Source organism: Phlebotomus papatasi, chromosome 3 (genome assembly GCF_024763615.1).
Source record: "Phlebotomus papatasi isolate M1 chromosome 3, Ppap_2.1, whole genome shotgun sequence".
Taxonomy (NCBI): Eukaryota; Metazoa; Arthropoda; class Insecta; order Diptera; family Psychodidae; genus Phlebotomus; species Phlebotomus papatasi.
In genome coordinates this window covers 36,263,048-36,283,851 of record NC_077224.1, presented here as the reverse complement: position 1 = coordinate 36,283,851, position 20,804 = coordinate 36,263,048, and the positions used below count along the sequence as shown (strand labels likewise).

At 35.8% G+C, this 20,804-nt stretch overlaps 2 protein-coding genes across 3 annotated transcripts; one reads left to right on the top strand and one right to left on the bottom strand.

Annotated features, from left to right (window-relative positions):
• Positions 1 to 1,429: 1,429 nt before the first annotated feature.
• LOC129805503 (zinc finger protein 391-like) lies at positions 1,430 to 3,538 on the top strand. Of its 2 annotated transcripts, XM_055853463.1 has the most exons (3): positions 1,453 to 1,665; positions 1,724 to 2,392; positions 2,921 to 3,538. In XM_055853463.1, the coding sequence occupies exons 1-3, from the start codon at positions 1,534 to 1,536 to the stop codon at positions 2,921 to 2,923; spliced, it is 804 nt and encodes a 267-aa protein (XP_055709438.1). In that variant the 5' UTR covers positions 1,453 to 1,533; the 3' UTR covers positions 2,924 to 3,538. The 2 variants fall into 2 exon arrangements, with proteins under 2 accessions (XP_055709436.1, XP_055709438.1); XM_055853461.1 differs by having other exon boundaries at positions 1,430 to 1,665; positions 1,724 to 3,538.
• Positions 3,386 to 20,771, bottom strand: LOC129805497 (uncharacterized). Its single transcript, XM_055853453.1, has 4 exons — positions 20,373 to 20,771; positions 20,008 to 20,287; positions 13,967 to 14,635; positions 3,386 to 8,515 (listed from the first exon to the last, which is right to left on the bottom strand). Exons 1-4 carry the CDS (start codon positions 20,436 to 20,438, stop codon positions 7,797 to 7,799), a joined length of 1,734 nt encoding a protein of 577 aa, XP_055709428.1. The 5' UTR covers positions 20,439 to 20,771; the 3' UTR covers positions 3,386 to 7,796.
• Between the last annotated feature and the right edge of the window lie 33 nt (positions 20,772 to 20,804).

Genomic DNA, 20,804 nt, shown 5'->3' with positions numbered 1-20,804 from the left:
TATAAAGGAATAAATTTTTTATCAAAATATCTCAATTTAATATTTCTTTGATTCACGAGAACCCGTAACAAAACGAAAGAAATTGACAAAAAATACCCCACGTCCGACAAAATTTGCCCCAACTGTTTTGAGAATTTCCACAAAATCATCTTTTGGAAAATGGCTCGGAAAGTGCATTTCCTTTTGAATTAGAGGAAAATAACTTTGGCAAAGTTGTAGAGCGGTAAATTTCCAATAAGAATATGCTAAATAGAAATCATTCAGATTCACTGATAACTTGTGAAAAAAATAAAATATTCGTTTTGGCAAATATTGCCCCAGTCTCCCATATCTAGGGGAAAGTCGTCTGCCTTTAAATGCAGCAGCCTTCAAATGTTGCGATTTTTTCGTTGTTCTCAAAAGCATAAATTATATTCTATTAACTATTATGTAGCTATCCATCATCCTCACAAATCATCAAAAAATGGAGAGCCTAGCTCCTATTTCCTAGATGCTAGATCAAAAAAAATGAAAATGAGCTCTAAACTGTAATTTTGATGTTCCACAAATCATGTGATTTTTCATAGTAAAAATCATTTTACAAATAAATCTTCCATTGTGGTGACACATAGAAGGTTAATATTTCTGTTAATACATTTTGATTCAGATGACACAATTTTTGTGGGTGGCAAAAATTTGCAAATATCACCCTGCAGCAGCCTTTAAATGCTAATGTCGTGTGCCTTTAAATCCTATCTTTCCATACATCAAAACATGTGAAATCGAACTCCTACTTTTCTCTGATGAACGTCATACAAATACTTATAACCTGCTATCTTGCTCCGGCCGGGATGTTTCAAGTTGACAATTTTCAACTTCAATGGCTTTTTCTTCCAAATTTTCATGTGCAAAACAGTGCTTCAGAAAAATGTGAAGAAAAGTTATTGTTTAATGTCTTTTGACTGCAGTGATGATTTTAGTGAGTCCGTTAGGCTTCAACCTATTTATTTATAGCCCATTTAGTTTTATTGATTCAATATTCTCAGTGAAAAAAAAAAAAAACATTTAAAGGCAGCTGCCTCGCGTTTGAAGGCAGACTATGCCAGCTGCCTTCATACAAATCGACATCACTTTTTTAAATTCCTCAGAAGGAAAAACTGAGGACTTGCAAGTGCTAAATGAGGTAATCATATACGCCGAATGAACAAGAGAATTTTTTGGTGTAGTAGAAAATAAAATCCATTTTGTGGATTCTTCAGAAAAAAATCTTAAATTTGGAACTCCATTTTTCGTTTGAAGGCAGACGACTTTCCCCTACATGATTTTTTGCCTCGAATTTAAAACTTAGTGTTTTTAAAAAGAAACATTTAACCGCATTTAACATTTAATGAGCAACCGTTTAAAATTCAATTCAAATGTGAAAGGTCTATTCATGCTTGCAAGCTAGCATGCCTTTTAGGTTGCTAACCCCTTGCTCCAAAACCAAAACAAAATCGTCTCCATGTGTTGTTAAAATTTATTTTCTTCTTGATAAAATCCCCGTGGTGTTTGCAAATGCATCCCAGTTCTAAGAAAATATGTCGTTCATGCTTGGAGGACAAGGGAAAATTGAGATCAATTTTTGCCACGAGCAGAAGGCTCGGAGTAACTCCGCTGGAAATGTTTCAGTCAATCGCAAACATCCAGGTGAGTTTGTTTATTTTTGCAATTTTATTCGATTTGTGCCTAATTGTCGGTGTTTCAGGTGTCCAAGGATGATGGCCTTCCTGGTGTCATCTGTTACAGCTGCCTGTATCGGCTGGAAAATTCTTACAAGTTCAAAATTGTGTGTGAATCCTCTGATTATTATTTGAGGGAATGCCTTTCGCAGAAGGATAGGGAGTCCCTGGAGGGAAGGGATTCTAGTGGGAAAGATGCAAAGAGAGAATCTGGGATTGTTGAGAAAGAAACCAAAGTAACACCAATGAAGAGAGATGGTTATTCGATAGCTAGTCTTATGCCAGAATTTGAAGAGGAGAAAAGTGGACAGAAACCCGGAAGGAGGAAGAGAAAAGGCCAGGGGATTAAATTGCCGCAGACTTGCTACAAGTGTGGGAAGACTTTTCAGTATCACGGGTACTTGACTGCCCATCTGCGAACTCACACGGGAGTTAAACCTTTTGAGTGTGGCATTTGCAAGAAAAAATTCGCTCAAACCGGAAATCTGCAACTCCACATGAGGACACATACCCAGGAGAAGAGATTTCAGTGTGAAATCTGCAGTCGCTTTTTTACAACGTCCAGCAATCTCTACGCCCATCAGAGGACTCATTCCGTCGACAGGGACTTTGCGTGCTTGGCCTGTCCGAAAGCCTTCAAATCTTCCGGAGAACTGGCCAGTCATGCAATTACTCACAGCTCCGTCAAGACTCGGGTATGTAAAATTTGCAATAAGGCATTTGCCAAGACTTCGTATTTGAATCTCCACATAAATACGGTTCATGTGGGCATTAAGAGGCATCGGTGTACGGAATGTGGGAAAGAATTCTCCAGTAGTTCCAATCTTACTTGTCACTTTCGCATCCATACCGGGGAAAAGCCATTCATTTGCAAAATTTGTGGGGATAAATTCAATCAGTCGTCAGCTCTTATTCGACATACCAGGCAGCATACAGATGGCAAGAAAGTTGTTCCGAGGGAAGGGGTAGATAAGATGGGTAGTGCTGATGGCTCTCGGAAACCCGGAAGCTACCCCGAAACTGAAGAAATCCCCCAAAATCCCATTCCTGTCCCCGCTGTCACATATTCTTCGTACTATTTGAAGCTCCATGAATCCCAGGAGACACCTACGGGAATTATTCTCTGTGATCCACCTCCGGAAACTACCTATGAATTCCCCAAAGCACCCACACTTGAATACATCAAGAGTTACCCGACATTTTCATTTAATTCTCTGACACAGTGAAAAAGTTTCTCAACAACTGGAACTGGATCCGGATTCAGGGCCAAATTGTTCACCAGCGATAACCATTGCTTCCTGGGCCATGGGCATGAGGATTTCCGTTGCAGCTGAAAAGATGTTCAGAGAACCTTTTGTAAAAGACAATTTTATTTCAATGAGAATTCTCTGGAAATTACTCAGTTTTCCGTATTTCATCCCTAATTCCATCCAAGGCTGCATCTGTGACATATCCGGACCCTGATCTTGTCTCCTGATCCTCACTCGTTCCCCAATGGGATACAAACGTGCACTCCTGGCCAAGAGTCCCAAACAGACAAATACTAAAAGTAGCCTCATACCTTCCAGTCCACTGTTCTCTGTTCTCAATCCTCAGTCACTTTTATAAGTTCTTCTTTCACCTAAAAAAGCCCTGAAATACTAGAAATTGATAACAAGTCGCAGCACAATTCAGAAAAAAAACTCTAATTAGAATACTTGACAAAGTATTGATAATATTATTGCAATTCGTACAATTTTTTCTTTTATTATTCAATTCCGAGACAATTTTTATTTATACGTAAAGCCTCTATCTAAGGAAGTGCTTCCGGAATGCAATTGTTATTACAATTTTTTTTTTTTAACTTTTTATTACATTTTCTCATTTCATCTGGTTTTACTCAATTTTTTTTTCTGGGGGAGGGAGGTAAGTGTTATATCTCGAGGAAAATGAGGGGAGATTGAAGCAAAAAAAGTCTTATTACTAAGTTGCACGTAAATATTTTTTTTTCATCTTGTTCAATACAGTTGTGACTTTAAATATGCAATCCTTAATATCATAAACAGGTTTTTTTTTACTCATTTTATTTATACATATTTTTGTTAACTAATGAATTAATTACCCTTTAAATATTACACAATCTTAACGACAGAATTATTTGAAAAGAGAGTAACAGTGGGTAGCAGAAGATTGCGAACACTTTAAAAAGTATTAAATATATTGAAAATATTTCGAAAAATATGAAATATATATTATGGGGAGAGCTTGTAGCTTCGCAATATTGTAGCTTAAAAAAAAGTTGAATGATTCGAATCCATAGCCATATATTCTAACGGCTAGTCTAACACCTCACACTTACTGACAAACTTGGGAGCCAAGGCCATTTTCTCCTAAGTTCAAAAAGCAAAAATAAAAGCCCAGATAAGCTTATGGTAGCTCAGATTATTTACAGTTTTTTTTTTTTCTCAAAACTGTGGAACTTATATTTAAAACTAATGCCAACGCACAATAATTTTTGTTTAGGAAACATATTTTTGACATTCCAATGAGAGTGAGTGAGATCTAGATCTAGTCACCTCGCTCATTCTCATGAGAAATTTTGAAAACATGTTTACAAACAAAAGTTATTGTGCGCTGGTCATAAAAAATAATAACAATAATAAATTTAAAAACAGTTTTTAAATGAATGTATTGCAAACTGAAATACATAAAGCCATTTCTCTCAATTGATTTCGTAACCGTAAGTTCATTTTGAAAATTTTCTTCTCGTGTAGTTCATATTTTTTGAAAAAAAAAATACCAAAGATAATCGTTTCGTTTAATAATTAGCCACCCGGCAAATTCTGTAAAAGTCTGCAGAAATTCGTCAGATTTGAAAATATAACTGCCGAAAATTCTGCAAAGTTTCTGCAGAATTTTGCTCTAAAGTGGATCCAATCGATGTATGAAAATTCTGCTGAATTTCTATAGAAAATTTTATGAATTTTCGGCACTTTCCTCAAAATGTCATTTTGTCAAAATGTACTTGGAATATTTTCTCTGAAATTGTTTATCAACTTGGTAGAATTTATAATCACGATTTTCATGATATATCTCATATATATAAAGTCAGCGAGGGCATGCTGTCTATAGAGAAGGATTAAATAGCAGTATTAAACGTACTCGTGACCGAAAATTCTGCATATTTTGATAAATTGCACCAGAATTTTCTTGAACAAAAAAAAATTACGATGTGATTTTCAGTTGAGGGTTATATTTTTTTTTATTATTTATGAAATAAGTATTCTATCCAAGAAGTATTATTTTCCTCAATTTTTGCAATAAAATGTAGAGATTTGAAATAACCGTCCGTGCATAGGAACCAACATTTAAGGAAAAAGTCGATTTCTGCTTTTGTAATGATAGTCGCCAGCATTTGAAAAAAAACGTAGCCGAGATTCCTTTTTAAAGTCAATTTGTGAAGTTCAATTTATGAAATTTCATTAAAAATTGATGTTAACATAAAGAAAATAGTTTTTAGAATTAGTTTAGTGACACAGAATTGGTTAAAAGGTGTGATTTGATAGCAAAAATAGGATAAATATGGATCGCCCAGCGACTGTTGCAACATTTCATAATTCGTGGAAAATTATGTGGAAATCGGTGATTTATGAATTGGAATAGAAAATTGATGAGTTTTGGAAGCATCTGTGACTATTTATTTTTTGAATTGTCCGTGGCAAATCCTCTAGAAAATATCTTGAAAAAGTACTTCAGTTGTGAAATAGAAGATGGCGGACGGTGCCTTTTGCGACATTTGTGTTGATGTTTTTCACGTTATTTTGCAAGGAAGTAAGCAAATTTCCGTAGTAAATTTATTAAAAATTATTAAAGAATTGGCCAGTGAAGAGATTTATGGGAAAATTCTGTGATTTTCACTGTTTTTTCTCTTGTTTTTGTAATATGAAAATTGCCATGTATAAGATAGGATCCAGACCATATCTGTCATCTGTTTAGGCAAGAAGAATTCCACAAGAATAATAAAAATTCCTAAAAACATTAAAAATTAAAAGCAACATCAGCTACTTTTTTTTAGTGTTTCCAGATTCGAATGCAATAACGACTTTTTCCTTTAGTGGTGGTTCCTCTGGTCCGTGAAATAGCCATTAGGGGTGTGAGACTCCGCTTACTCGAGACAAATTTTGATAACTTTGGATAATCGCCGGTACGATAACTAGTGCGGCTAGCAATTAAAAGAGAAAAGAAGAAAAATTGATAGATAGATTAATAGATTTTTGTTTAAGTACATTTTCCCTCAGTGCACTATGAGTTGAGTCCGAGATCAATTGACGAGTTGGTTTCAAATAGCTTCATATAAAAAAAAAACAACCTGACAGGGCTTGGTTACATTACAACGCATTTAAAAAAAAACGTAAGGTACACTGAGAAAAAAAAGAGGGTGCGATTAACTTTTTTTCCTCATAACTTTAACACTTTTTAGGTGTAAAAATATATCAACATTTTTTAATGTTAATTTTACACCTATTTTAGGGTAAAATCAACATGAAAAGGGTAACTTTAACCCCCAATACACCTAAAAAGGGTAATATTTACACCGATTTTGGATCAATACTGTAGAGTAAAATTAACATTTCCGGAATGTTATTTTAACTTTTTCGGATTTCTCTCAGTGTATGAACTTAAAATTCGTGCCGTAGAGACTTGTGAAAGGACACTTACACCAAATGATAAAAGCGACGATTTAGTTTATCAATTCAAAGCGAAACCTGAGGTTTAGTCACATAATGTTTTATGCTCGGTCAGTAGATTCGTTCCTTTTCGATTTTCAATTTTCAGGTCTTTGTCCATTTGTGAAGCTTTAAAGCTTGTTGAAAGAGCTTTAAAGTTTACTACGTCAGTGTATAGTTTCGATGGTTTCAGAAAGAGAAATTTTCATTTAGATGACAATAATTTAGTGTTTAATTTACGTTTTTAAGCATTTAAGCTTCCAAGGGTTTACATATGCAACTTTTAAAATAATCTAGGAAAAAATACTATTTAATATTCTTAAAAGCTTTTGTTGAATAGATTTTTATAGGAGCAAAATTTATTCGATGTGATCTGATTTATATACTTTATATTCTTATGGCGCTGGCACACCTTTTCAATTGAGTGAATTACAACCGATTGAAATTTTATCCCTTACTCTCTCAAACTGAAATCAGATATGGGTGTCTCTTTCTGTCAAATGAAATTTATGGCGCTGGCACACCTTTTCAAGTGACTGAAATTCAATCGTTAGAAATTTTACCTCTTACTCTTTCAAACTGAAATCAGATATAGTTGTCTCTTTCTGCCAAATGAAATTTAAAATTGAAATTGAAAATGACATTGAAAATTCAATTTCCATTTGACAGAAAGAGATAGCTATATCTGATTTCAGTTTGAAAGACAGGTAAAATTTCAATCGATTGAATTTTATTAAATTGAAAAGGTGTGCCAGCGTCATTAAAATTGAAATTGAAATTGAAATTTCAATTTTCATTTGAAAGAAAGAGACACATATATCTTATTTCGCTTTGAAAGAGTAAGAAGTAAAATTTCAATTGATTGAAGTTCACCCAATTGAAAATTTGTGCCAGCGCCATTACTTTTTTTTAAAGTATTCTTTGAAACAGAGGGTTTTTTGGAGCACTGGCACATTAAATGTTGCCATGTGCCCTATACTATATAGTTCGTGTGATAATATTTTTAACACACGACTAAAGTGAGTGTCCACAATTTTCTGCTGCCCACTGTAATTTTTCGGTATATATAGGAAAATTCGTCAGTGAAAGAAAAATTCTTGGTGGAAGAAACTGAGCATGGCGCTGAGATCCGCAAAGAAAGGCTTGGAGTGGGATTTGAAAGGAAAAAAAAGAGACTTTCTCGGAATATTTCAGAGATTAGAGATTAAGATAGAATGAGAGATAAGGGAGGCAAAAAGTGGCTACATTTGTCACATTGATACAGTATAATTAAAAAATGCCATGTCGAGAGAAGGGCTAAATTGGGGGCGCGCGCTGGAAGGGAAGGGATTTTTTTTTAATTGAGGGCAGGGAGAGGGAAATTTGAGGTGTCTAAGGGGAAGGGATGTTGTCCTTACACATTCTGTTCCTCTTCATCGTGCTCATCGAGGAGCGGGCTGTCCTCGGTGAGGTGATTTGTCGTTGGTAGGGCAGTGCCAGGTGTCGTGGGTGCCGATCGCGATATCCAGCCTCTTTTGCCTGTATATGGGTAGCCCTTTGCGAGGATCAGGAAGCTTGTAGGACGCTGATTTGTGGGACTGCGCTGGGTCTCCCTCACGGACGAGAAGGGAATGTAGGCAGATTTTGTGGACTTACCGAAAAGACTCCTTCTTGTGCCCATTGTGTATGTCTCTGGTATTACCACACTCTCGAGATTTGTCCCAGAATTCCGTGAATCAGTTCTTCTGTCGTCTCTGGATAAACAACCCTCTGCTGCCTCAAGTCCCGATGTTGTGCTCTGCAATTGCTTGATCTGCTCCAGCAATTCACGCACTTCATCCGTGGGACTGATGGCCTGAGGTGGAGACATGGGACTCTCGATATTCGTCAAACTGGACACAGCAGAGTCCATGTTTGAGTTGACAAATGTCCTTAGACCCTCATAGTGCTCAGATCCTGCCTCAATGGCACTCGGGGATTTCTCACCTGGCGTCAGTGGAAACTTTCCTGGGCCAGATGGATGTTGCTTCTGAAGGATGTGACAGCATTTTTCTAGATTTCTCCTCAGAGCACTCAAATCATCGTAGTTCTGATGGAAATTCTCCACAGATTCTGACACAGGAACACATTGTCCTGATAGAGAGAAACAAAAAGAACCAACAAAATAAGAAAATTTCCCCCAAATTCCTCCTTACGAGTTTCCAAGAGCAATTTTTCTATTAGAACGTGAGGGGTTTACAATTTGCCCCATTCCAACTTTAATAGGGTTTTTTTACGCTCCTACGTGACCACTTCAAAAACGGAGAATTTCATCAAAGAGCCACTCACTAAATTAAATGCAAATGTTTGGCCGGGAATTTTATCTATGGTACCTCTCAAATTTCATGATATCAGGAACTTTTCAATAAGCATGAGAAAGAGAAGAATTCCACAAAAGATTCAGTCTGTATAACATATTATATTATACTCCCTCCATTCCGAAATAAGTCGTACGTTTGACGAAAAATTAGGGATTAAGGAATGGTTTCAGAGAATGTTTTTGTTATTTGCAAATATCTTATGTATGAACTGTCCTCCATGTTCAAGGATAATATGGGGATCCTTTCACGATGGTAAGTTGAGGAATCGATATGTTGAAGTTGTCAATTTTTCGCGTTTTTTTTCAAAGAGCTCCGGTAGATAGTTAATTACTAAAAAATGGACTGTGATTAACATTACAGGCTAGAATTTGTTCTAAATTTTTAGTATGCACAAGTAGAGCTCAACAGCTATTACCGATATGGGATTTTTATATTGCTCAAATTTTGCAGAATGAGCAATAAAAAGAACATCCTTTTTTATGTGTTCGAATATCTGAATGCAAAATGGTGAGAGATAGGGACTTGGGACCTTCAGTGGACCCCATAAGTTGACCCTGGGACAATTTATATGTTTCTCTAAAACATATACAGAATTGAAGAAAAAAATCGCACGACGTGTTTTCGAGCAATCCCAAAAAAACATGATTTTGGAGGGGAAGGGGAAGGGTGGGGGGAAAATAAAGGACATATTAATGGTCCCAGGGTCAACTTATGGGGGGGTCCCCCAAAGGCCCCAAGTCTGTATCTCTCACCATTCTGCACCTAATTTAGATTAAAAATAAAACTCCAAAAATAATACATTTTTAAGACATTCGTTCCTCAACAAATCATCAAGACTGGACCCCAATATTAGTGCTGGACATTAGCAATAGTTCTTTACAAGAGATAATTGTTGATACACAAAACATTTACCAACAAACTTTCCTTAATCCCAATTTTTCCCAAACGTATGACTTATTTCGGAACAAGAATTTTTCCCAAACGTACGACTTATTTCGGAACGGAGGGAGTAAAATGTATCTGAATTGCGAATGAAATGGAGTGAAAAAAAAGTTAATAATATTGAAATTTAAATATTTGGAAATGTTGGCAATGTTCCACGAGAGAAACTTTTCTGAAAAAGTTTTTGATAGTGTTATGACTTTCAAAGAAATTCTTTTAAGCAGCAGGTAATCATAAAATAGTTTCTTATTTTAAAGAAGAGAGTTGTTCAAACTATAATAATTTCATGCTCCAAAAATTGGTGCAATTTATTTATAGTGCGAAATAAATAAAATACTCATTTAGGTCTTAAATTTTCGTAATTGTGTAAAGAAGAATATTAAAAAAATAAATTAGATAAATTCGTTGCATAACGAAATAGCCAAGATAGTGATTTATTTGTGAGTTTTTTTATTGCCCGCAATCTGCAGAAAATTGTTCATCTTCCACTCTCAAGGACACAATTTTTGCAATTTTTTGACATTTTTTCGCAAATCATGCGAAAATCATGAGATTTTCGAAAAATTACATCATGATGCTTGTTCGTCTTGATGTTACCTGTGACCTAGAGGCTAAACAATTAGAGATAGTAGCATGGAGTCTTCAGGAAACCCCCCTAAGTCGAATTTTATTGTAATATCTTAGTTTTTTCTCATCCTTTTCTTTATTACTGCTCCAACTCCACAGAGCGAGCAGTATATATAAATCCCTCGATTTTTTCACCTTCCCCCCCAAATTTCCATCTTCAACCCCCCGGAGACCAATTTTGTCAAAAAGTCTTCACGTTTTAGACGATTTATGAGAAATGTCGTCACGCTGTTTGTCCGTCTGTTCGTCCGGCTATCGCCAGCTCTAGAGGCCAAACGGTAAGAAATAGCGACTTGGGACCTTCGGGGGACCCACCATAAGTTGACCCAAAGATCGTTAACATGCCCCTCATTTTCACCTCACCCCTCCCATTAACCTCCAAAACCATGTTTTTTGGGATTACTGGAAAAAGCGTCGTGCGATTTTTTCCAAAATTTACGAAAATACCGTTGAATCAATCCTACCTAATACCAGTTTTTCAAAGTCAAAGGTTAAAAAAGACCCTACAGAACGCATTTATCAAGCGAATGGGGTCATGTTTGGGGTCGTTGGAAAGGTCTTGGAATTTCGTATGAAGCCAAACTGATCCCAATCAGTTCTGAACCGATAATGAACCGGTTCATAGTCGATAACTAATTTTTATCTGAAAATCAATTCTATTACTTTTAATACTATTTTAGGGATCTTTTGAGAGATTTATGAATCGGTTCAAATCTGTTGACTAACGATAAACGGTAAATGATGCAAAAGTACTTTTGAGGTATAGCACCTAAGGGCCTTGACAGACCTGAGGATTAGCCGAGAGACGGCTTAGCGTAATTATATTATAAATAAAGGTCAAACTACATTTCCATCATTTTCCACTAAGTCGTCTCTCGGCTTAAGTCGTAAGTGTGTCTAGGGCATAAGTCACGAATTCGCGCATTTCGCAAAGCCTGGGATGCTTTTCCACTCCTTTTTTCATATAATTTGTCCTTCATATTCAACAAAAATCCCGAAAACTAAAATGTTGAAAGCCAGGATTTCGAAAACTAGAGCCGAAATCCTGAGAACCAAAATTTTGAAAACAAGTGTCATAGCTACTCACACGATTGCGAACGAGTTTGCTGTGTGTTTTTGGAAATTATTGCCACGCATTATCATCTGTATAATTTCGACCCTTTCACGATTTTGATCATTCGAGATCTTGGCATTCGGGTTTTGGCCTTTTCAAGATTTTATCATTAGGGGTTTTTGTTTTCGAGATTTTAGCTTTTGGGATTTTGGCTGCCATTGATTCCACAATACCCTTGAAAAATTCTTGATAATGGATTTCACAGGTCAAACGTTCAAATCACTATACAGAATATATTTTTTAACTGACAAGTATCCATGTATCCATCCATACATCAATCTGGCCCCACCTCCCCCTAACTGTTAATTTAGTGATAATTAATTTTTATTCTACTCAATTCAAATATTACGATTTTGGGCGAATTTCTAAGTGATCTGTGAATCGTTGTAAAACGGTCGTGAACCGATACACATAAAAAAAGAGGTGGCAAAGCATCCCATGCTTTGCGATTTTTTCATTTTGGATATGTTTTGGGGAGTACACAGGTGGACATTCGACTATTTACGAAAATACCGTAGAATCATTCCTAATACCAGTTTTTCAAGGTCAAAGGTAAAAAAGACATAAGAGAGCGCATTTATCAAGCAAATGGGTTCATATTTTGGGTCGTTGGAAAGGTCTTGGAATTTCGTATGACACCAAACTGATTCCAATCGGTTCTGAACCGGTAATGAAGCGGTAATTCACGACTTCGATGCTATATCTCAAAAGAACTTTCGCATCATTTACAGTTTCCTGGTTCATATCTAATTGGAACCGGTTCATAAATCGCTCAAAAGATCACCCAAAGTAATCCAAGAGTAATAGAATTGATTTTCGAAAGAAATAGTTATCTATTCACGACCGGTTCATAACCGATTGGAACCTGTTCAGACTTCTCAGAAATTTCAAGATCTTTTAAGGATCCTAATACCATTCGATTGAGAAATACGCTCTCCAAGGTATTTTAAACCACTGACCTTGAAAAACCGTTATTGTGAATGATTCAATGGTATTTTCGTAAATAGTCGAATGTCCGCCTAGGTATTTTCTAAAAAATGTCCAAAGATGAAAAAAAACCACAAGACGCGTGTTCGAGTGATCCTAAAAATCCCGGGTGGGAAGAAGAGGGCTAAGGGAAAATGAGGGGCATGTTAATGGTCCCAGGGTTGACTTATGGGGGGGTCTCCTGAAGGTCTCAAATTCCTATGTCTAACCGTTTGGTCTCTAGACTTGGTAATGGCCGAACTTCAGGTTTCCAAAATTCTACCAAAATAAGACTCGTTAAAGGGTAATCGAGGGATTATATACATAGGGGAGACTGGGGCAAAGTCACAAATCGAAAAATTCAAAATTCAGTATCTTCCAAGGTAAAAAAGATAGCGGCTCAAATTTTTTTCTATAGATAGCCTCCATAGACCTTCTTCAATGACGTAAGTTTCTTAGAATTCGAACAAGGAATTTAGAAAATAAAAAATATCGAAATTTTTAGCCCTATTTTTGAAATATTTTCCTTGCAGAAGATAACAATTACCTACTTATTTTCCAAAATTGATGCACTGGTGAATATTTTCTAAATAAATTAGATTTTTTGGATACGAATCCGCTATATCTATTTTATAATTTCATAAAAGTTCTTTTCTCCAGAAATCCTTTTATTAAAAATGGCCACTTGGGGTAAAAAGTAACAAAAGGTATAGAGCAAAAAGTAACAAAAAATCGAAGCAATTTCTGATATCTCACGGCGAAAAGAAACGTCATTATCATGACTCGCCGCTTGTTGTTTGCATTGGTCAAACGATTTGCAGTCTTTTGTGTGTGTGTTTTTTTTCTAAAATAGCTTGAAAAGCGCTTTTCTCGTTTTCTCACTTTTCTCGCAGAGAAAACGATGTTTTACAAAGGTGTAGATGAATAAACTTTCTATGAAAATATGTTCTAGGTATTTTTTTTTTAAATTTAAGAAAATCCCGTAACAAAACGAATCAAAATGTGATAATATCCCATGCCTGGTACCCCTGGTACTATTTGCCCCAGCATTTTTGAGAATGGTCACAAAATTACCTTTTAGAAATCGGCTCGATAAACGTATTTCCTTACAAAATAGAGGAATATTACTTTCACAAAGTTGTAGAGCGATAAATTTCCTATAAAACTGCGCTAATAAAATTTTTTGAAGCGATCGAGTAGCTTGTAAAAAAATAAAATATCCGTTTTGTGACTTTTTGCCCTAGTCTCCCCTATACTGCTCTCTCTGTGAAGTTTGAGCAGTAATAATTAAGAAATGAAAAAGAACTTTTTCAAATATTTCTATGAAAAAAATGGAGTAATTTGGAGCAATTTTCAAGTTGAAATCTTCAGATTTTTTCTCTCTGTTTTAGATGGGCAAAAGAAATAAAAAATCACAACGAAGTCTTGAATCGGGATATTTAATTAGGCTTGTACTTCTTCGTGGTCTTCTTGTTTAAAATTGGAATCGATTGCAAATTACCCCATTGTACCCTAAATCAGTTTAGCAAGAGAATATCCCACAAAAACACTCAGGAAGAAAGTGGTAAAACTCACCAGTGGGACTGCAGAGTACGTTGTTGCTGACTGCGTTGGCAGCACTGCTGGCCAGATCCTGTCCGGCAGCCAGTGCTTGAATGTGGTGTTCGCTGTGGGAGATGTTGAGCGTTACTGTGCCGGGCGATTGCTGGTGCTGTGATCCACCCGAGAGGTAGGGGAAGTTGGTGCTGTCGGAGAAACGCAGGCACGGAGTGGATCCATCCTCACTGGTGCCACAGGCTCCCGGTTGACTGTAACTCAATACTCCAGGCACAGAGTTAGCTGGGCGCAGATGATGTGGATCTGCAGCAAATGTGGCGTGTTGGGAGGCTGAGCGTGGGAAGGATCTATTGATGGAAATTGTCGTGGTGGCATCTGGGCTGGCGGCTCGTGAGTACGGCGGTGGCACGAGACTATTGGCTTCATTGACTGTGCAGATAAAGCTGGAACTGAGCGAATCCACGGTGCTGGTGGCTGAAATACTACCCAGCGGTCGCACGATGTAATTGCGGAAGTACTGCACCATGAGGTAGTTGGCGCCATTTTTGCCGCTATCGCCATTGCAGGAGAACACGAGGGGATAGAGATCCGGCTTTGAAGTGACTTCTGTGTAGGGTGGCGGTGCATGATGGAAGGAGCTACAGCGACTGTACTGTGGTGGGGCGTAGCACGAGCCCGCGGAATCACCTTAGGAAGAAAAATTGCAATTGAGGAGGAGGTTAAAGGTATGATGAGGAAGTGTCCTTGCAAATGAAGGTGAGACTTCTTTCGATTTTTTAATAATTTATAAGTAGAAAATAGCTTATAAATTATTGTGGCAGATTCAGAATAAACTGCGTGCATGCATAAATAGCGATATAAATTAAAAAAATATATATATGAAAAAAATTAGAGGCAAATTTATTTATTTAATTTAAGTTGTGGAAAAAATATTCAGATTTTAACAATACAATGTTTTGTAGCTTTTGTAGCATGAATGGATTTTAAAATATTTTTTTTCTCCCTTTGCATTCCAACTTTAAATGTATTAAAAGAATTTTAAATGAAATTTTAATTTTTTAATAGTAAATGAAAAACAAACGTTTCGTACATAACGTGTAATCAAATTGTCAAGTTAAGTACGTAGTTACTATAAAGGAATTTAGGGAAAAGCAGGGCAATTTCGTACTGGTTAATTTCTTTTTTTAAATTCTACACAAGTTCGTCTGAACTGAAGTAGTTTGAAGTGATTATTATGGTCTGTTTGAAAAAAAAACCGAGTATAATATCAGTGTTTTTTTCTATATCTTGAATTCGTATTCGGAAAAATATTATAACAGCTTAATTTATCATTTAAAATCACTTGTAAAATCACTGGGATTATTTTTGTCTTTTTTATTTATTTTTTACTAGCTTTGGGGAAAATTATTTAACGAAATTATGAATCTTATCAACAAAATAAAGTAGCATAACCTTTTCAATTTTTTTCAATTCAATTTCAGTTTGAAAAAAAAGAAAAGAAGAAAAAGACATTAAAAAACTTAAAGGAAAAAGGAAAGAGTATATGAATGTAAAAATCAAAAAAATGTGAAGAGAATTTTCAATTATCATTTTAACTTGTTTTTTTTTACTGATTTACAAACCGAATTTTCAATTATAGAATCACACCTTTATAAGGTGATCTATGCTTATCACGGGTTTTCCATTCTAGGGTAAGTGTGCCAAATTTCGGCATAGTTGCAAATAAGCACCGAAGTCCTAAGTTTGAAATGCAATATTTTCAATTTATATTGATATTTCTTGTTCCTTCCTTTTCAGGAGGGTTGTGTGGAACCTTGAAAACTAGTTTATCATCTTTGTTTTCTTTAAATCACTTCCTAAAATATTGAAAAATTAATAAAAATGTGGACATTGCTTTGGGTAGTATTCCGGCCACTTTGAGTGAAATTCCGGCCACCTTGTTTGTGACCACCTTTTGTGAAGCAACGGATTGAAAATTTTGAAACGTCATACGGAACGAATTCAATATTTAGTTTAATATGTTTATATGACCCACAAACCCTGAAATCTTCCGTGTAATTTGTCCTGAAGACCTGATGAGTAGCATCTCAAATTTATGCGCAGATTCCCGTAGCAATTTGCCCTTCCTGAACTCTTCCAAGGTCTTTTCCACATCATCTTTTTCATAGAAGCTATGGTTTTTTCTATGGACATTGGAGAACTCAGAAATTAAAAAAAAAAAACATAAAATGAATAAGAAATTTACCGGAGAGACGCTCACAAACTATATACTTTTTTCGCGAAATACAGGATCCACCTGGGAAATTTAAAGATTGATTCACTATTAACATAAACAGAAACAATCTTTAATGAAAACTAATCAATTTTCATGAAAAAACACCGAAGGAAAACCTTATGCATTTCACCACAAATTACAAGACTGCTAGAAACACAAGTGATCTGTCACATTTTTTGTAAGACTCTTTCTACACTGAGTTTTACAACACAATTTAAATTTAAATTATAACGTGAATAAATATTTAAAAGCAAAATAAATTCATTGCCTATTCGAAGATTACATACATAATTTTAATTAATTTATTTGCTTGGTCAAAATTACACTCAAAGTGGCCGAAATTAGAAGTTGGCAGAAATTTGACACACTTATCCTATAATTTTTCAGTGCCTCTATTTTGTGAACGCAATAATTTTAATACGCGAAGTGGGGCACCTTTAAAATTGGGTTTTTTCACCTATGTTTAAGTGGAACTGAGCCATATCATAATGTAATTTAGCTTCTCAATCTGTTTGTGCAGCTAAATTGTATCACGATAAGGCTCAATTTTATTTAAAAATAGATGAAAAATTATAATTTCAAAGGTGCCCCACTTCCCCCTATGTCTTTATTCTTAGATCTTCCTAGTTTTTTGACGACTTAAATTTTTACCGTCTAATTTTGCAGCGCCCCTAATTTTTTGGACGCTTTAAATTTCAATATCCTAATTTTTAGATATCCCTAATCTCCCTATTTTTTCTCATTTTTTAGCGCCCAGGAGCTCTAATTTTATAAGTGTTTATTTTTAAATCGTCTTCATTTGATAACGCCCTAAAGTTTTATTGCCTCTAATTTTATGGATCCCTTATGCCTTAGACACACTTACAACTTAAACCGAGAGACGGCTTAACGTAATTATAATCAAAATAATAAAATAATAAATAATATTAAGTTCGGATTGCATTTCCATCTGTTTCTGACTAATCTATCTCAAGGCTTATGCCGCAAGTGTGTCTAAAAAATTAGGGCGTTATAAAATAAAGGATCTTTAAAAATAAGTACTTATAAAAGTGCGTCTAGAGTCCATTACGGGGCCCCTCACTTTTCCGTCGTCTTTCCATGCCCCTTATTTTTACGGAGTCCGGGGCGATCGCCTTCTTCACTTCCGCCACGGTACACTTATGTACCTTTTTATAATCATGAAATCACTAATAAATTATTACAATTATGTTACTTTAACAGATAACTATGATAGATAAATGGATCAGAAATTGATTATAAAAGACATGTCAAAAAGTTTCATATTTATAAAATTTTGTAATAACTATTTGCAGAGCTCAAGACAAGGATCATTACCAAATTAAACCTTTTAGTGAACATGGGTTTAGGTACTTCTTTAGTGAAACATAAATGTTTGTTCCAGTCCTTTCGAAGCAAGCGGTAACTTATTCCCATTTATATTGATAAGGAAAATACGCAAAAATTGAAATTGATCTTTCGTAAACTATCCCACCCTCCCCTATAACCAAATAATAGTCAAATTCGGTAAATAAATTCTTGCTTCATTGCATTTTATGATTTTATTTTTTAAAATTTTAGAAGTACTTAAGATTAATTCAAACTCAGTTAAAACTAATTCCATTCTGGTATTCCACCAGAGGGCAAATTATTGAAATCGTACTCGCATCCGTTAGCTCTTTAGAGGCCGAGAGAAATCCACTCGTACACCCGGCAGATTCAAATCTTTTTGTAATTACTTCTTTATGGCTCTGGCAGACCTTTTAGATCGGGAAAATTTCATGTGACCGAAATTAACATCCCTTTCACTCTCAAACGTTTTGCATATAACAATCTCACTCTTACAGACTCTTCTTCTTATTTTAAACATCGCAAAAAAATTCAATTTAGCTCAATTGAATGTAGATCGTGAAAGAATGCCATACATATGCAATACGCGTGAGAAAGAAAGGGACGTGAATTTTGATTTCATTAAATTACCCTGATCTAAAAGGTGTGCCTGAGCCATTATAACACTGAGAAAAAAAACGGGGGTGCGATTAACTTTTTTTTCTCATAAATTTAACACTTTTTAGGTGTAAAAATATATCAACATTTTTTAATGTTAATTTTACACCTTTCTAAGGGTAAAATGAACATGGAAAAGGGTAACTTTAACCCCTAATACACCTAAAAAGCATAATATTTACACCGATTTTGGATAAATACTGCAGGGTAAAATAAACATTTTCGGAATGTTATTTTAACTTTTTCGGATTTCTCTCAGTGAATATAAAGTACTTGCTGCACGTACTCAAGAATCTGCGGGGTGTGCGTGTGGATTTCTCTTGGCCACTAAAGAGCTGACGGGTGCGAGTACGATTTCAATAATTTTCCCTCAGGTTTCATTAGAAGACTGATTTTTCCTTCTCAGAATATTTTAGCAATTCTGCCTTTTTTCATTCAGTTAAAATATTCTTCCTCATCATCGACAAATGAAATTTGAGAAATTTATACTTTACTGCCCCACTATCCCCTAAAAGGAATTCACTGGCAAAAAGGGATGAATTCATCCTATTATGTAAAAAGGTAATAAATCATAGCGGCATCCTTATCGTGCTGAACTATCATCAGCGTCTTACATCTCCTATTTCTTAAGATTCTCAATAAAAATTAATATTATGTACTTATGGCTCCGGTATACCTTTTAGATTAAGGAAATTTGATAAAATCAGAATTCACATTCCTTTCTTTCTTAAAAGCTTTGCATATGTCTATCTCATTCTTTTGCATTCCAAATTTGATTTAGCTAAATTGAATTTGGAATGATGTTTAAAAAAAGAAGAAGAGTACTAAAGAATGAGATAGACATATGTAAAACATGTCAGAAAGAAATGGATGCGAATTTAGACTTTATGGAATTTTCCTGATCTAAAAGGTGTGCCGGAGCCATTGTCACTCTGGCATACCTTTTAGATCAAGAAAATTTCATGAAGTCGAATTTCGGATCCCTTTCTTTCTCACATGTTTTGCATAATGTCTATCTCATTCTCTCGCACTCTTCTTCTTCTCTTAAACATCACTCCAAATTCAATTTAGCTCAATTGAATTTGGTATGCGAAAAAATGAGATAGTCATATGCAAAACATGTGAGAAAGAAAGGGTTTCGAATTTCGACATCATGAAATTTTCCTGATCCAAAAGGTGTGCCGGAGCCTCAGAATTCACATTCCTTTCTTAAAAGCTTTGCTGCATATCTGGATTCTACTCTTTCGCACTCTTCTTCTTCTTCTTTTACACATTACGCCAAATTCAATTTAATTCAATCCAATTTGAGTCTGCAAGAGTGAGATAGACTTATGCAAATCTGTTGAGAAAGAAAGCGATGTGAATTTTGATTTCAGGAAATTATACCAATCTATCGAAGAATTAAATATAAAATTAAATTTTGTGCAATATCACAAAAAAGCTCAATTGAGGTAAATATTTGTTCTGCACTTGGCTCCTTGACAATTCTATTCACTGAAATATTTACTTTATCAACTGTCCTATGCAGAATTAATTGAAATATACTGCCATATAAGCAGAAATATGCCAATGCAGGAGCCAGGATGGGGTTCAAAATACTTTAATCAATGTACATAATTAATTAATATGAATTCAGCGTGCTGTTATAAATTTTTAAAATGCGTTCATGTTATAAATATCTGCCCTTATCGGAATACAAATTAGCTTATCAGGCGCTTATTTTGTGTAGGATTTTTTTGAGGCATAAAAATAGGTAGATAAGGGATTTGAATAATTTTACCTTCGGAGTGGGTACTGTGGCCTGCTCCGGCGACGCCCCATCCACACAGCTGTCTGCGTTTTTTCCAGAGTGAACAGGCGCACAGGAGTGCTAGAATGATGGCCAGTACGAGGCACCAGAAGTACCAGTGGTTGATGAAGAAGAGATTTAGCACATGATCTGCCGCCGGAGGTACCGTTCGTGGTGGACTCGGCGGAGCGTACAAGTAGCAACATCCCTGAGCACAGCATTCCTTCGGGGCGGAGCATCGATGTCCACCTTCGCAGTAGCGCCCAGACACCTTGGGTAAGTGAGAGGAGTTACCCAGTAGTTTTTTTAGGGGTTTCTTGGGGGTTTGGGGTTGGGTTTTGTGTGTTGGTACTCACAATATCAGCAATTGCTACAGCTCCGAGTGCTGTACTTGTGGCAATCAAGTGTCGAGAAGGAAACATTTCACGAGTGTCAGGATGTCACTCCTCCAGCTCAACATTCTCCGTCCACACAGTCTCACTGGACAGTTTGTGTGTCTGTCTCCTCGAAACTTTAGGAAAAAGCTTATCCTCGTCAGTTCCTGCACAAATTATTCAATCGAAATCACCATTGAGGGATTTTTCTGATGATTTTTAGCCAATTTCCTAATCACTTTGTCCACTTGTCTCACTTTTGCGTGCTCCTTGTTTTTTTTTTCCTATTCCTCACCCTTCGACACTGACTTTTCGTCTCTTCGGGGTTGGACGACACAGACACAAAAAGGCATAAAAATTTTTTGGTCAGGAGTTTGCGCAGACTCCTCGACGGTCGATAAAGAAAAAGGTTCA